This window comes from Salarias fasciatus, unplaced genomic scaffold, assembly GCF_902148845.1.
Source record: "Salarias fasciatus unplaced genomic scaffold, fSalaFa1.1, whole genome shotgun sequence".
NCBI classification, from domain to species: domain Eukaryota; kingdom Metazoa; phylum Chordata; class Actinopteri; order Blenniiformes; family Blenniidae; genus Salarias; species Salarias fasciatus.
Window position 1 is genome coordinate 282,957 of NW_021941379.1, and position 16,623 is coordinate 299,579.

Consider the following 16,623-nt stretch of genomic DNA (forward strand, 5'->3'; position numbering starts at 1 on the left):
TATGAATTGAGTGTGAAGAAACATATCGATCTGGATTTATTTCTGTGATTTGCCAGCAACTGTGTGACCGCAAATGTTGCTATTCCCGCGAGATCTTGTGTTCTCGCGATACCGACAATCCCGTTCTCTGGATCAATGGTTTTTGTCCATTGACAGTCTAAAAGAAGATTTTGGCGCAGCGTCCCGGGCAGATGTGGAAGCACGGATGATCTGGTGCATAAACCTGCCGAACAGATGTGCATATGAGAGGCACGCGGCGGGTTATTGTGCATATCGGACCACCCGTCTTGTTTTTCACTACGATTCCCATGATGCATTGCGGTTAGGTCACGTGAGCAAACAGAGCCTGCGTGCTTGTACCTAAGCTAGCCGGTGCACACAGAACGGCGACATTAAGCTCCGGGCACATTGTCCACTTCTAACCTGTCAGTCACCATAATCACACAATTTGTCCTTCAGTCTCCCAACCGGGGAGCCCGGTGCGTGACTGCACAGCCCAGTCGCCCGCCCGCCCGCACGCGACGAGTGGAGCAGGGGAGCAGCGGAGCAGCTGAACCGGCTGCCCGCGACTGAGCTGTCGGCAGCCGGTGAGCAGTCGTAGCTACTTCCTGAGCTGCATGTCCGTTCCTCCCCGGTCAAACTCGCTTTGTTATGTCATTTTGATCACTATTGAACACATTTGAACTGAGAATGTAACCACGTAGATCGGCAATATGTATTTCCACCATACAGAGAGTGGATAATTTTTTTTCTCCCCTTTTATATTTGAATGGATACTATCGCGATGTTTCCAGCATGTTCCTGTTCAGCTATGTGGGTGCACACATCTTTAAAGTTACCTTCAGCATGGACAGGGCAGTAAAACTGGCTATTATTTGAGTGTCTGGATAAAAGAAACAACAGTTTATGCCTCGTTTAATCGCGAGGGGGCGTGGCCAGGCGACTCTCATTGAAATGTATAGACCCTTTTTCAGTCTACGTCATCGAGATACTGCGCGCGCATTCTGGATACGGAAGTGGTGTTGTTCTCCATTCGTTCTCGATAAAAAAGACGAGCTACCACTGGTTAACAAGCATTTAAAACCGTTCCCGGTATCAACATGACTGGTTGTTGCGTATACGGTTGTACGAATCGCTGTTCCACCAGCGGATTAAAGTTTTATAGGATTCCGACGGGATCACGACCATTTCAGAGCAACCGGCGGCGTCTGTGGCTGCAGGCGATTAAACGTGTGGACTGGAATGAGGACACAATCAAAAATGCTCGCGTCTGCAGCGCCCACTTTATATCAGGTAAGGTTATTTATCTACTCTTTGATTTTACGGGAATGCCTTGTTTACATTAGTGATTGTCTGTGTGGTGTACAATAATAATAAAATGCAGCTAAAGTTTGATAAGCTGGCGTTAGATTTGGCGAGTAGCTTGCTAGGCTAATAAATCGTTTGTGTTATTATTTTTTGCAGGCGAGGCGTCATTGGACTCCAGTAGTCCCGATTTTGTGCCATCTGTGTTTAAGTACACAAAACAAAGTCAGAACCCAGATGCAAAGATGGACAGGTAAGATCGGATTTGCTCTCCTCTCACTCATTTTGTGTTTTATTTTCCTCTCTTGGTGCCTAGCTGCTACAGCTGCTGCTTTGAGATATGGATTGGTCTGACCTCTCATAACTTACAACTACTTAGCATGACCCTTCCTCTTTCTCCTGTGCTATCTGTTAAAGCTGGAGGAGCATTAATTTTTCACTAATGTCTGTTGCAAAGTAGCTTGAGTGTTGTACTCCTTTGTAAATCTCTTTGGAGAGCGTCATGAATGAAATGTAACTGCAAATTTCTTCTGTTACTGTAGGTACCATAGGAAAAGGAGGCGGGATGACAGACCTGTCACTGCAGCAAAGCGCGTTCTTTCTGAAAATCCAGATCAAGAATGCAGCATGGATCCTTGTCCTGGTATGAATAGATTCATAAATATATATTATCTCACAGTGAGCTGATGGATTGTCAGGGTTCCCACCCTCACTGAAAGAGTCCCCTGCCAGGCCCACTTCTTTATTTGCCGTGTGTGTGTGACGTGTACACTGGGCCCTGGATGGGTCAAATGCTGAAGAAAATCCCCCCCCCCCCAGGATTAATGAAGTATCTTCTCTTCTGTAATGGAAAGTTTTGAAAATTCAATGGTAAAAATGTGTGACAACTCCATTACCTCATTACCTCAGACCACACACACCCTGCTCATCACCTGTTCACACTCATGCCCTCCGGGAGGCGCTACAGGTCTCTGACAACTAAATCAGTCAGATTTAAAAACAGTTTTTTTCCAACAGCTATAAGGACTTTAAACCAATCATTGCCTTGATGTAAACTGCTGTGTAATCATTTATGTATATTGAATGTAATGTTGTGTTTGTTGACACTGTAACTGACCCTGTGAGATGTGAACATTAAGTGCTGTACTGGAAACAAATTCCACCAGCTTTGTTGTGTGGCCATTAATAAATGATTCTGATTCTGATGGATTGTGAACTTGTTTACATTGGTTGCAGGATATGCTCATGTTTCACTTTTCTATCTTACAGCTGAAGAGGATTTCCCAGTTTCAAAGAGAGAATACGATGATCTGAACCTGAGATACTGTCAACTTAAAGAGGACCATGTCAACCTGCAACGGGAGTGTGACATGCTACGAGCAGAAAATGAAAAGCTGAAAGAGGAGCTGAAAAATTCTACATTCTCCTACGCCACTGTTAAGTGCAACATTGGACAATTGATTTTTCTTACAGGGCTGACCTCTGTGGTCTTTGAGTGGCTGCTTACAAAAATAATGGGCAGCGTAGAAATTATTCACAACAAACTTACAGTAGCAGACCACCTACTGATTATACTGATGAAATTAAGGTTGGGCCTGTGCAATAATGACTTGGCTTATAGATTTCGGGTATCAAAAACCACCATATCTAATATTTTGCGGAGCTGGGTTCCTTCGATGGCCTTGGTCCTCAAGCCACTCATTAAATGGCCAAGTAAGGGTGCAGTACTAAAAAATATGCCAAAAATATTCAAGCGCAACTTTAAAAGATGCCGGTGTATAATAGATTGCACAGAAATTTTCATCGCTAGACCCAGTAATCTGACTTCCAGGGCCCAGACATGGTCAAACTATAAGCATAACAACACCATTAAATATTTGATCGGCATCACTCCAGCTGGTGCAATTTCATTTCTGTCTCCTGGGTGGGGTGGACGGGTTTCAGACAAGCAGATCACTACAGAGTCGGGTTTCCTCAAACTCTTGGAGCCTAGGGATGAAGTTTTGGCAGACAGAGGATTTCTCATCAGAGATGAGCTTGCGGCCTATGGTGCAACCCTTCGTATCCCTCATTTCACGAAAGGAAAGAAGCAGCTTTCTGCACAGGAAGTGGACACATCGAGACAGCTTTCTCGTGTGAGGATCCATGTGGAACGAGTTATTGGTCGGTGGAAAAACTTCAAGATTTTGCAAACAGTTATTCCAGTGTCACAGGTTAACATACTAGATGATGTTGTTATTGTATGTGGCGCCCTCACAAACCTCTGTAAGAGTGTGGTTCCCAAGAGAGTTGCACATGTATGACTTAAAACGTGATTTTACGTTTGTGAAACATGTATTTAGGCCTACTGTACTTACAACTTAATGCACTGTAATAAACCTCCCCACATTGGCTGTTACTGGTGTCTAATTGTCCTTTCCCCACACATTATCTCAACAATTTTGAGTGCAGTATCACTTTTATTTGTAATGTTGTTACAGAGTTTCATTTCATTCAGGTGCCATTAAAGTGCCACTAAAAATGAACATGGAAAGTTGGAGTATGTACAATATATTAGAAACAAGCTGGTTCTGTATGTCGTAAACCGTAAATAATTTCAAAATGTCAAACTATCTCTGAATACATATATAGCAATACAAAACCCATCTTTTCTGGGTTAAGTAAGCGAGGTTTGTCTCATCAGCTCATCTCACTCACTTGCATCTCACTTACATTTCTTACAAAACATGGAAAGTTGGAGTATGTACAATATATTAGAAACAAGCTGGTTCTGTATGTCGTAAACCGTAAATAATTTCAAAATGTCAAACTATCTGTGTGAATACATATATAGCAATACAAAACCCATCTTTTCTGGGTTAAGTAAGCGAGGTTTGTCTCATCAGCTCATCTCACTCACTTGCATCTCACTTACATTTCTTACATAACCATGTTGCTGGCTTCCTTTTTATTTGAGCACAGCTGTAGTGAATGTGGTTGTTGCATTTGACACAGATTATCATTTTACCAAAATCTGGTCTTTCACAGTATCCGCAGGCTCTCTGTGACACAAAGGCAGGATCGTGTCTTCTTGTCAGTAATTCAGGTAACACACATGACATAAAGAATTCATGTGCTTTTGGCAAAGCCTCCTGCAGAAACTCATCATTTCTTAGGATACGTTGCACAATGAACTTCTCCTTTGTCCACAACACAAAGTCACAGTAGCTCACACCACACACAAACATGTGCAGTTGCGTTTGGGAGTAGTATGGGTGTGAATGTTTTAATGAGAATGACTTGTCGAGACAAAACTGGTCATCTTCTGTACATCCTTGAAGACTATTCCTGTATTTGTAGGGACACTTAATCTCTACCACCCCTTTGCCACAGCAGGTACAGCTTGCTATCCCATCTGGGGATGACCCAAGGTGTGGTTCAGAAGGTTGCACAACTAAGCCACATGAGCTGATACTGAAATCAGGATGGCTTTGGGACATAAATGCAGAGTAGGCTTGTCTTGCTGTTTCCTCCATGCTTTGACCCCAGAGCACAGAGGGGACATTTAACTGTGTTTTGTTGTACTGCATTATGTCATTCATGTATGTTTTGATAATCTTGTCAGTCATGGTTGCATGATGAAATCTGGTGCTTGTGATCCGACCAGCTCTATAGGCGTGCCACTCATTTGATTTTGACTGTTGCCGTGTCACAAATTCCAGTTTCTCACATTGATGTGGCTGTAGCGTAGTTTTTAGTTTGTGAAATGTATCCTCACATTTCACCTGCATTTCCTCTGGTGAGAGTTCCCTGAGTGTTACATCAAATAAAGCAGTCAGGGGCTCGGGTAAGTCTGGATGGTCCTCTGAGTCAGTGTCAGATGATGCAGTGTCAGTATCACTTGTTTCCAGGCTTGTCAGCACTGCAGCACCTGGGTTCACATCCCACAGTTCCCGGATGTCATCATCTGTCAACACTAATAAAAAAGCAACAAAAAACACATTCAGTGTGCTGCATAATGTTCACATTTTAAGAATTAGTCCAAAACCAGACCAGTTAAAGTGACACTAAGGAACTTTTCAACCTCAATAAAACATTTTAATATCTTTTGTGATGATACATCAACTTATAACTAGTTGAATGACCCTCTGTCACGGGCTGAGGGCGTCAGTATTGCTTCACTTGGACTGAGCAGCTGTGAGGAGGGTGGTAGGAACCCTGCACACTGAAAAACTCCAAATGTACGGACTGCTTTACGGCATGCGTCACATCGTGATAGAACATTGTTTAGCCACCATTAGATTCATGACCTCGTCGCTATCCGTCCTTCACACAGCCGCTGGAAACAAATGTAGGCGAGTTCAGTCCGACAGCACGCCACCGGGAGCAGCATTTTACCACGCCATGCGCCAGTCCTCATGGGAACTGTAGTATTCCTTCAGGCAAAACACTACCGCTTTTGTCCACTGAACGAAAACTGAAAGTTCCTTAGTGTTGCTTTAAGATGTAGATAATCAAATTTCTAGAATCAGTAATCTGAAGACAAAATGACAGGCAAATTCAAACTAACATAACAAATGATACTGAAACTATTCAAACTGGGTGTTTGTTTGATGAGAAGTCATGATGCCAGGTTGGTCGGTAGGCCTTTTCATCTCTGCATCACTAAGTAACACCTTTCTTAGGCTGCATTATGATGTCAAAACGCTGAGGAGAAATCCTGAGAATTAATTAAATGCACTATGGCAAAAGGAAACTTATCTGGGCTCTGTCCACTATTACATGCCTCTGGGTGATATAGTACTCTTCCTAGCTGATGTTGAAGTTGCTGGAAGTTGCCTGCTTAGCCTCTTTGGTTTGGCAAAGCTGATTTCCCTCAATGGAGCTGGTCTGACTTCTTTCCTGCTGATGTCTTTCCACATGCACTCTCCTGACGTAACTGCTGCTTTCTCTGTCCTTCCCATCCGAACATACAGCTCAATCTTGAATAATATTGCAGCTGCATGGCTGCAGCATGACCCAAGCCTGAAATTTAACAAAAAACATAATAAACATACTGGCTGATCCATAACGTTGTGACAGGGGCTTGAAAGTAACATTTACTCTCAGACAAACCTGGGTTCTGGCTATGAAGCAGGTAAACATTGCACTTAGTAGACATGTGAGTGAGTATCCTAAGCTTAGTCAGGTTTTGAATGTATGAATGATACTTGCTGCTGACATTTTCAACCCTGTTGTCACTGTGTTGTTCATTAACCTTTTAAAGTACAGGCAATTTCCACCTGAAGTTTCTATTGAAGATGTACAGAAAGTAAACTGAATGCTGTTCTTGAACTGTTTGGAGAACACGCATGGTTGGGGTCTCAATTGAAAGCTAACAACCTGTATTTTCACCCAGTGCAGTCAGAATTACTCTAAGTGCTACTGTCACAGATTTATTTATGTTGCAACACACTGAATTAGGATGAATTTCATTCTTGACTGAATTTGAACAATTTGAATGAACACCTGGAAATACATGTGGCAGCACTGAAATAGCTTGAAAACACAATTTTACTAAAGCCTGGGGTCTTACATAGTTCAGGTCAAAATGTCAGAGCAGTAATACAAGAAATGAGTGTTTCACACATGTATTTGTACTGCTATGCCCCGGCGGGGGTCAATTTTGGACATCCTCTGTATACCCTCTGGAAGCCCTCTGTATATGTTGGTTTTTAGCCCGTTTTTACTTTATTTTCACTACAAAAACTCATTAAGTACTCAAAAAATCACTTCAGATAGGCTTCAGTGTGGGATTGGGGACTTAAATTGAGAGGAAGACAAGATAGGCCACAGTTTTCAGCCCTCAGCAGACTGTCAGAAGTCCCAAAACCCTGCTTTCTGGTTCTCCAGCAGGCTCATTGGCTACCAGCCCTGTCACTCAAACGTTTCCTCCGACGTGATTCGCTCAGAATTCGATGACGAGCGATGACGAGAGTCCATCAGTCTCAGCAACGATTGGCTGGTTAGTCCTCGGAGGCAGCGATCAGTCACTTGATTGGTCGAAATGTGATGAATAAACCGTTCAGTCGCCACATTGGATCCCACAGAGAGAGTCGAACTTTATTTCTGATAAAATTATGGATTATTATGGGACGCACACGCGGAGAGACGCGCCGCGTGCTGGCGTCTAATTCTGGATTATTTGCTTATTTCAAGACATGTTTTGGACAAAAGGCTGTACTTTCTAGCTTTGTCTGGATACATACGTTTGGACTGTGGCAGTTTTTGCTGGATTATTTTCATCTGTGATTAACGCTGGTTTTGAATCTTCAAAGGTGAGTTACGCTGTTTACTTTATTTGCTGTTTGTTGGACAAATGTGTTTATATTACCCGCTGTGGTAATCACATCTGAAAGTGGTTTTTACCGACGGATTCATGAGAATTTAAGCTTTCCAACGGTATATAGTGTTTCTGTGGAATTTGCAAAATGCATCTCCACATTTTGCCGGTGTACTTTTGTTAGTTTTAAACCCAGGTTATGAGAAAGTTACAGGGCAAAGCATACATTTCTGATAAGGAAAGAAGGTCATAGCCAGGTGAAAGGACAGTAACACAGAAGAATTTTTCATCGTTGCACAACAACTACGTATATCATGGAGCTCTGAACTTTCATCTACAAGCCGACAACTCCAAACAACAGGCTACTGACCCCGCCACACAGGTGCAGTTCGCTGTGAGGACGTAGTTTTGTCGTTGGTTGATTACGACCCACGCCTCGTACATCGTTGTCTTGTGTCCTTGTCTTTGACTTGGGAGAATTTGAGATTTCAAAACACAAAACTCCGAGTCTATGTCATGGTACTTGACGTTCTGTACATGACCACAGACAACGTATTCATAAGCATCCAATGACTTATAGGCTCGCAATTTCTCTCTGGTGTACACGCTCGGTTTCTCTATTAAATAGCTATATATATCTGGCCACTGGATATTTGGCCACTTGCTAACGTCTTCAACCCATTCAGTAATTGAACAAGGATCTGGCAGTCGGACACCATTTGTCAAAGTCAACTTTTTAAGGTAACATTCGCGATCTTTAGTGGATAATCTGCTAGCATAGCTTGACAAACTGTTTATCTCCGCCATACTTCCGGATCCAGGATGCGCGCGCATACGTCATTGTTTACAAACAGAAAAAGGGTCTATTAGTTTAAAAAGAGTGACGTGGGACACGAAAAAACTGTGCAAGTCGTGCTCCCGGACACAATAGGTGCGTTCACGATGGCAAAGCCAGAGGTAGACAGAGCTAGACGAAGTAGACGGCGCAGCCATGGGGCGGAGTTATAAGTCTGCCTCCAACTCGGACAACCCTATGTTCTCCATGTTTGTGTTTCTCATGACTCCCACCGTGGGGGGTGTTTACAGGCCTGGCGTCCAGGGTGTCAATTGGGGGGGCAATGCCCCCCCCCCCCCCCCCCCCCCCCCCCCCCCCCCGCCTGTGCCTCCTTGCCCCCCCTGGCTGTCAGAGGGGTAATTTTGTTTTTCTTATTAAAAACAAAAGAATTCATAATTTCTTTTGTGTGTCACATTGTGTTAATTCATATTCAGTTAACTGAAATAAATAAAATTTAAAAAACAAAATAATTTTAAGTTACGTTTTGGCTTCTGTCATGTGAAGCGTGTGTGCTGCTGCAAGTGCGACCAGGCATCAAGGGGGGGCAGACTGCCTCGCCCTCTCAGTCCAAAAAATTAATAAATAAGTTTTCAGTCTATTTTGTGCTTAAAAAAACAACTGCAAACTCCACTGGCTTGGTCAAATCAATATGAAGTGTTGTGCTATTCAAAATTCCAGAAAAAAAAAGAGGAGACTCCAGCTCTACTAAAGGTGAGGGCTGGTTATTTTATCATTTGTTTTATTACTATCTGTGCTTTTCAGCAGTGTGATTAATGATCAAACATTGTTGGACATGGTCGAACAGGCCTCTGATCTGTGGATTCTGTTTTTGTGTTGCTCCGTTACTTTTTCGCCACCTTTGCGCTACCCCCTCCCACCCCCTTGTAGCCGCCGCCGCCCCCCTCCCCCCCTCTACACTGGGCTGGAGCCGGGACTGGGTGTTTATTTATGCAAATAAAGCGTGTTGTCATCAAACTGATGACGAGTGGGCTCGGGTCCAATCCCCTGCCTGTATGACACAGAGCGGTGGGCCAGGTAGCCGCGGTGAGTTGCTCTCCAGCAGCTCACGCGGCTACCTCTGTGACCGATCTCGTTTGGGTCTCGCGAGTTTTCGATGCTGTTCGTAGGTCCTACGTATCAGTGACGCCGGGCCAAACCTGGGCGGGGCGGCTCAAAAGTCTTAAAGGTCTGCCTCTGGCTTTCTCATGTCGAACGCACCTAATGCAATAGATTAATTAACGTGACTCATAGCACGAATTGCCGTGAGACTGGGTTGCGTATGTTGATCAGATTGTCCCGAGACTGCGTGCTGCTAATCACAAACCATTGCTGTGCCATGTGCTGTGTTGCAGGTAATGTGTTTATGTATGTCATGTTCTTTGAAAGTTGGTATTATGTTGTGTTACTTTGCAGAAGATTTACTGTGCATATGATCTGAGTTCAATTTCTTCAGTAGAAAAGCTCACTGATAGTTCTTCACTTGATTCCTGGTCCATATCAGGAAAATTGCCCATGTCATTTATTGGAATAAAAAGAAGATAGGCCTGTTTTTTTAAAGAAAATGTACACTATACGGTCATACATAGTTTATGGACTCAGTTTGTTTTGTTTCCATGTTTCATTCATGCCTGTGTTTTATAAAAATATTGTGTGTTTTATTTTGTAATTTTGGGCTGCACAGAGGACGACGACGCCATTGTGATTGTCCCAAGAGTGCGTGCTGCTAATCACAAACCATTGCTGTGCCATGTGCTGTGTTGCAGAAAGAGGACTGGTGACTGTGCAATAAATGTCCCATAATCCACCTGACTGGCAACTGTGGTGTATCGAAGTGTCAGTGAATTGGAGCAACGTTCACCTGAAGCCACGAACTGTCATATATATATATGTGTGTGTGTGTGTGTGTGTGTGTGTGTGTGTGTGTGTGTGTGTGTGTGTGTGTGTGTGTGTGTGTGTGTGTGTGAAAAAAGGCTTTTTCAAAATTTATATAATTTTTATTATCAAATTCTAAAGTTCCACTCTAATATACTGAAGACCACTAAAACTCTGGTCCAAATACCACACAAGTCTAAACAGTTATACAACTAAACAACAGCACTTTCCAAAAATACATAGAGCGACCACGACTGACAGCAAAGATGACATTTTAATGAGCAGTGGCACACAACAATCAAACAACACTGGCAACACATTTTTGATATGGCGTGTGTGTGGTTTCCCTGCTCAATATGAATGGAATTACACTTTTGCAAGTTTGCATTTTTCATTTGCTCCATTTCCAAAACAGTTTGGAAACTCCATGTTCTGTGTGACCTCCGTTCAAGCACATTTGTCACTGTCAAGTCATCAAGGCTACAGTCTCGCTCCCGCTGGATGAAGAACTACTATTTATTTGGGAAAATACTTTATTCAACCAAGTTACATTGCTTCAGTTTTCCAAATCTGACATTCATGACAATACTGTATCAATACATTATAACATGGACCATAAGCAACTCATTTTGTCAGGTTGTGATGAAGTAAAAGTCATTAAAACACTGTTGCTTTTCTCCTATATTCCAGTGTCTTAACTTATTGTAACTTGTTTTTTCGAGAATCTCAGTCATTTTCACATCAAACACATAAAAAAACCTTCACAATATGGGTTCATACTGTCCTGAAGTCACTAAATCACACAGAAAACACAAACACTGGAGGAGCTTTTAATTTTGAGGACTATAAAACAGAATACATCGAGTCCTTTAATACACTCTTGTCTTATTTAAAATATCAGCTGAACCACTCGCCATCTGAGGCCCAGTACTGTTATCCTGTTTTATTTCCTCTGCCCTCAGACGGTGACAAACACTAATTTGGCCGTGTACGCCAGGTCGGCGAGGTAAAGCAGGAAGTTGAAGGCGGTGAGCACGGCTGCGGCGATCACCCTGGGGGAATTGCGGCCTCTGCTCCCGTAGCTCTTGTCGAACTGGAACACGGGCCAGATGACGGTGGCCGTCAGATACATGACGACGGCCAGCAGCCCGTACGCCGACAGGAACTTGGAGAAGGGGATGGGGAGGCAGCCGGTGAGCTCTCCCACGCACAGCACCACCACGCCCATGGACAGGATGAAGCAGATGCAGTAGACGGCCATGCACCACTTGAGGGCCGCGTGGTGGTCGTAGGCGACGGGGTCGCTGATCAGGATGAAGATGACACAGGCTACGAAGGTCTGGAAGACCTTCAGCAGGCCTGGAGCCGTGGCCATGTAGCTCGCCACCTCCCCGGGCCTGGCTTTGGACAGACTCACCTCCCCCATGTAGGCCACCGCCGCCAGGCAGGAGAAGACCGTGGAGGCGATGCGGTGGTCCCGGACCTCATTCCGGAGGTACTGGTCCTTGAGGAAGAAGAGCGGGAAGATGATGGAGGCTGAGAGGCAGAGGAGCGCGGCGTAGCAGGCGACCGTGATGGGGAAGTTGGACCAGGACACCGGAGCTCGGGTCTGGAGGCCAAACTGCTCCACCAGCAGGACCAGCAGCGTGCAGGCGAAGCTGAACGCCCAGCAGAAGATGCACCAGTCGGCCATGCCCCTGTGGGACAGCTCGGCTCCGTGCGCCGCCACGCTGAACGCCACGCAGGTGAACACCAGGGCGGCGAGCCGCACCCACAGCAGCTGGGACGTGGGAAATGCAATCAGTGGCTTTGTGGGACGTCACCCTCACTTCAGAGGGAAAATAAAAAATCACATCTGTGGTCCGGAGAATGCTGAGATAAGTGTTTGATGAGATCCAGAAGTGGCTGTTTGCTCTGGCTCAGTATTTATCACATGATCTGCAGGAGGAAAAGAAAGGTGGAATGAATGACCATTCTGAATAATAAAATATTAAAAATAGTGCAATGCGTTTAAATGTCATTAACTTTTTGTTTTGGAAACTTCTTCCTCTTTTATGTGAAGAAGTCTTGTGTATATTCCATTAAAAATCATTCAACTGCATCTTTTACTGTCATGCCAGCTCCACTGCCACGATGGAGCAGGCCTGTTTTCTGCTCTCTCTCTCTCTCTCTCTTTCTCTCTCTCTCTCTCTCTCTCTCTCTCTCTCTCTCTCTCTCCCTCTCCCTCTCCCTCTCCCTCCCCCCTTCCACCTTCTGCCTGTCGGTGAGCAGGCTGTGTGGGCAGCTCCTCAGCTAATTGGAGTCTCCTGTCCAGAGTGGCCTCATCTGTTTCTCGTGCTCAGCTGTCTATTTAAGCTGGCTGCAGTCCACACTCTGACGCTGGATCGCTGAACTCCCTGAGTCAATTAGTACTCCAGTTTCTGTGTGTCAGCCTTCTGTTCATGCTGCAGCTGACTCCGTTCGTTCTCTGCTGCAGCCTGGACCTCCTCTGTCTATCCCCTTGCCTGCCACCTGCTCACCTGGAGCTCGGTCCCCCCCGGACTCGTCTCCCGGACTGTTACCCCACCAGGCTGCTAGAGTCTCAGAACCGTCCACGGCTGATGGGAAAGCAGCACCTCGTCTCCCCGGCCTCAGACTGGATCTGTTAATTAATAAACCTGATAAACCCTGACTTCCTGTTCTGGTTTGCCTTTCTGCATCTGAGCCTTCGTCTCACCCTCCGTGACATTTACAAATATGCTTTTCTGACAAAGTTTGATCTTCCCTGACATTTTGGCTCAAATAAACGGAGAAAAGACAAAACAATGCCTGGGGAGGACTGTTCATGCTGTGACCTGCACACATAGGAAATTCCAGTAAGTTTTTCACATCCTGACTCCATGTGGTACCACATCTCAAGATCTCTATTTAAAAGATCTACCCTGTGTCACTGGAGGGAACACTGCTGAGCTGTGCTGCTGATGGACTTTTTTGCTGTTTGGATTAATTTTCTTGCTGTTGGATTAATCCTACTTACAACGATCTGTCACGAGAATATCGCGACCTGCCCCTAGCCTGGATGCACAGACAATGCCACCAAAATAGGGCCCAGCACCGGAGAAGTTTGAGGAAATTAAAAACTCCCTCGACTTTCTTAGCGGTAGTGTAAGTGCGATCAGAGCGCAACAGGAACAGCTCCTCGAGCTGTTGGAGGAAGTCAAACAACTACGCCTCCAAAACGCCGAGAAGGAGAGGAGGATTGTGGATCTGGAGCGGCGCGTGGATGAGCTGGAGCAGTATTCCCGTGTTAATGATGTGGTCGTCACTGGCATTAAGATCCGGCCACGCTCGTACGCTCGGGCTGTGGCCGAGCAGAGCGGGGAGCCGAGTGACCTGGAGGCGAGCTCGGTGGAGCAACAGGTGGCTGCCTATCTCCAAAATAAGGGGATAGAGCTGGACCTGGAGCACATCGAGGCTTGTCATCCCTTGCCCACCAAGACCGGGAGACCGCCCGCCGTAATAATGAGATTCACAAATCGAAAGAAAAAAAACAGCTCTTCTCAAACAAGGACGCAAATTGAAAGGAACAGACGTTTTCATCAATGAACACTTGACACGACGGAACTCGGACATCGCACGGAAAGCTCGACAACTAAAGAAACAAGGCAAGATTCAGCATACATGGATTAACAACTGCAAAATCTTCATCAAACTGAACGGGACGCCAGAGGATGCCAAAGTTTTGGTGGTCAAAAACATCGAGGACCTGGACAAATATTGAGGTAACTGAACTCAGTTATTCAACATACTCAACACTACTTCTATAGTACGGCCTATAATGGACATGGACATGGACATGGTGCACACTATTAATGTTGACAAACAAATGGAATTGGAAACCGACGAATATCATGAAAACGCTATATATGATGCAGAAAGAGACCGGGACAATAATTTCCTTGTTTCTCTTACCAATAACTGCAACTATTTTACACATGAACAATTTGAGAACAACGTAAAACCAGATACCAAACTATCAATCATACACTTCAACTCTAGAAGTTTGTACGCAAACTTTGAGCCGATCAAACAGTACCTCGAAACTTTTTCTGAACCATTTAAAATTATTGCTGTAACTGAAACCTGGATTAACTGCAAAAAAGGTGCACCCTTTAGTCTTGATGGATACGAATTAACACATATGGATAGAGTAAATAAAGCTGGAGATTTATGTTCATTCATAAATCTATTAAATTTAAAGTTGTACCAAGCATGACGCTCACCATAGATGGTTTAATGGAATGTCTAACAGTGGAAATACTTAATGATAAAAGGAAAAATATAATCATCAGTTGCATGTACAGGATGCCTGGATCATGTATAGTTACATTTAATGATTATATCGAAACATTGTTTTCCACTGTCAGCCCTAAACCATTGTTCGTCTGTGGGGATTTTAACATTGATTTGTTGAATCCCTCAAAAGATTAAAACTATTGATGACTTCACTGATACTATGTACACTTTCAGCCTCTATCCAACTATAACAAAACCAAGTAGAATAACTGCACACAGTGCGACAATTATTGACAATATCTTTACTAACATTATAGATAACAAAATCACTAGTGGCCTGCTTGTTTGTGATATCACTGACCATCTACCTGTGTTCACTGTATATGACTACTATTTAAAAAAAACAGAAATCCAAGAGACAACTTTCTCCAAAAGACTGATAACTCAAGAATCTATACACTCCTTAAATTCTAGTCTTGCATATGTGGTGGTACGCGCACACCTGTCGGCCACCAATCACGCCAAGCCCAACCCTTGATTAGAGCAACTCGCTACACCTGCTGCGCTCTCCCCTCACCTCTGGCAGTCACACAGAAGCCTGCTCGAAGCAGGGCGTCAATCTGCTTGATTCACAAACTTTACTACGCTGTTGGGCTCATCAGCGCTGAGCTGAGCGCTGTCCCTCTTGTCGCCTGAGTTATTGCGCTTCCCTGGTGAGTAGTACTCCGCTCCCATTCATAAAATTCCAACGCGCTGGGTGTAATGCGCCCTCATTTTAGGTTGTTGCGAGGGGACCTCCTTTTCTCCGACGGGCGTGTGTCAGTGATCCCGTGTATTGGTGAGTCATAGCTCTGCGTTTCAATACTAATTTTATTAAGTTTAGTCTAAAACCTAACTTTTATTTAGTTCTGAACGTGATGCGAGCATTGAGCTGCTGCTGTGACGCACACCTCGAGTCTGCGCGTATAACTCCAGCAACTTTGGTGCGTATCGTATTTGAGTAGCTCATAAATCTTTGCCATTCAACATTTATTTATATCAATTTGTATATTATAGGCTCCCAGTGGCGGGCCTCCCCTTCCGCCCGATCTGCAGCTGCTCTCCTTCTCTTCAACAGTTTAAAAGCTCCGCTCCACTCCACCTCTTTACGCCGCTCCTCCTTCACGGACCGCGAGGGTGCGGGACATTTGTGACGCAACGACTGGTAATATACAATTGGGGAGACTGTGGTCCTGTTAATAAAAGGAAGAAGGGCATCGAGCCCAGAGATTTGGTGGGTCCAGGTACACGCACAGTGTACTCTTTTCTTTTTATGTTGGTTGTGATTGGACGAATGAATGAGATACAAATATTTTACAATTATGTGTTTTAAAGGATGGTGATGTCAAAATAAAGATTAATGTACTTTCTATTCTGTGGTCCGTCGTTCCCTCAGTCCACTGACTTGTGTTGCCTTTTTTAGGCAGGGTTATTTGCTGTTTAATCAGCTGGCGTTGTCACCATTTCCAAATTTAACTAGGTATAATCAATTCTAGATTTTATGAATATTTAAGTGAGGTGAATTGATTAATCTGAGGCCCATTCGGCTACATCGTGGCGTTGTCGGCAGGATGGACTGAGTGGAAATATGGGCTTTGTGTTTACTGTATAGAACATTTAGGTATCAGTGTGTGATGCGTGTATTGCCTTAGTTATGGTGTGGCAAGGGTGGAAAGTAATATAGGCACACATTATATGCATTTTTTGGTTTGCTGTGTTTGCATTATTTCTTGTTTGCTGTGTTTTCCGTTTTGATTATTTTGCTGTGTTTTCTATTGCATGTTTGCTATTTTATGATGCTGTAGTGAGTTACTGTATAGCTTTTCTCATCCAAGTACGCATTACTATTGGTAAGGGTAAACATCACTGATACTTCTAGTCTATTGTACAGTACTGGGAATTATAGGAGTAGCATTTTTCTTCATTTTGAATTTAAAATCCAAACATGGAGGAGCGGCTAAAAGAATTGGAGGAGATGGTAATTCAATTAAAAGCA

General features: G+C 44.1%; 2 protein-coding genes across 3 annotated transcripts; one reads left to right on the forward strand and one right to left on the reverse strand.

The window, feature by feature from the left end:
- Positions 1-398: 398 nt before the first annotated feature.
- Positions 399-3,720, forward strand: LOC115385308 (uncharacterized). 2 transcript variants are annotated; one of them, XM_030087285.1, is made up of 5 exons: positions 399-587; positions 1,194-1,293; positions 1,465-1,558; positions 1,848-1,948; positions 2,575-3,720. In XM_030087285.1, the coding sequence occupies exons 3-5, from the start codon at positions 1,551-1,553 to the stop codon at positions 3,606-3,608; spliced, it is 1,143 nt and encodes a 380-aa protein (XP_029943145.1). In that variant the 5' UTR covers positions 399-587; positions 1,194-1,293; positions 1,465-1,550; the 3' UTR covers positions 3,609-3,720. The 2 variants fall into 2 exon arrangements, with proteins under 2 accessions (XP_029943145.1, XP_029943144.1); XM_030087284.1 differs by lacking the exon at positions 399-587 and having other exon boundaries at positions 886-1,293.
- A 7,107-nt stretch (positions 3,721-10,827) lies between these two features.
- LOC115385307 (myeloid-associated differentiation marker homolog) lies at positions 10,828-12,132 on the reverse strand (the record flags this gene model as incomplete). Its single annotated transcript, XM_030087283.1, has 1 exon — positions 10,828-12,132. A coding segment is annotated over one exon (861 nt), but the record flags the coding sequence as incomplete, so codon positions are not given.
- Positions 12,133-16,623: the final 4,491 nt, after the last annotated feature.

Bases quoted from the DNA above. Each gene is read 5' to 3' on its own strand.
- LOC115385308 (XM_030087284.1), top strand. From the start codon at position 1,101: ATGACTGGTTGTTGCGTATACGGTTGTACGAATCGCTGTTCCACCAGC. The intron at 1,559-1,847 runs GTAAGATCGGAT...CTGTTACTGTAG, and splicing joins CCAGATGCAAAGATGGACAG to GTACCATAGGAAAAGGAGGC. The intron at 1,949-2,574 runs GTATGAATAGAT...TCTATCTTACAG, and splicing joins CAGCATGGATCCTTGTCCTG to CTGAAGAGGATTTCCCAGTT.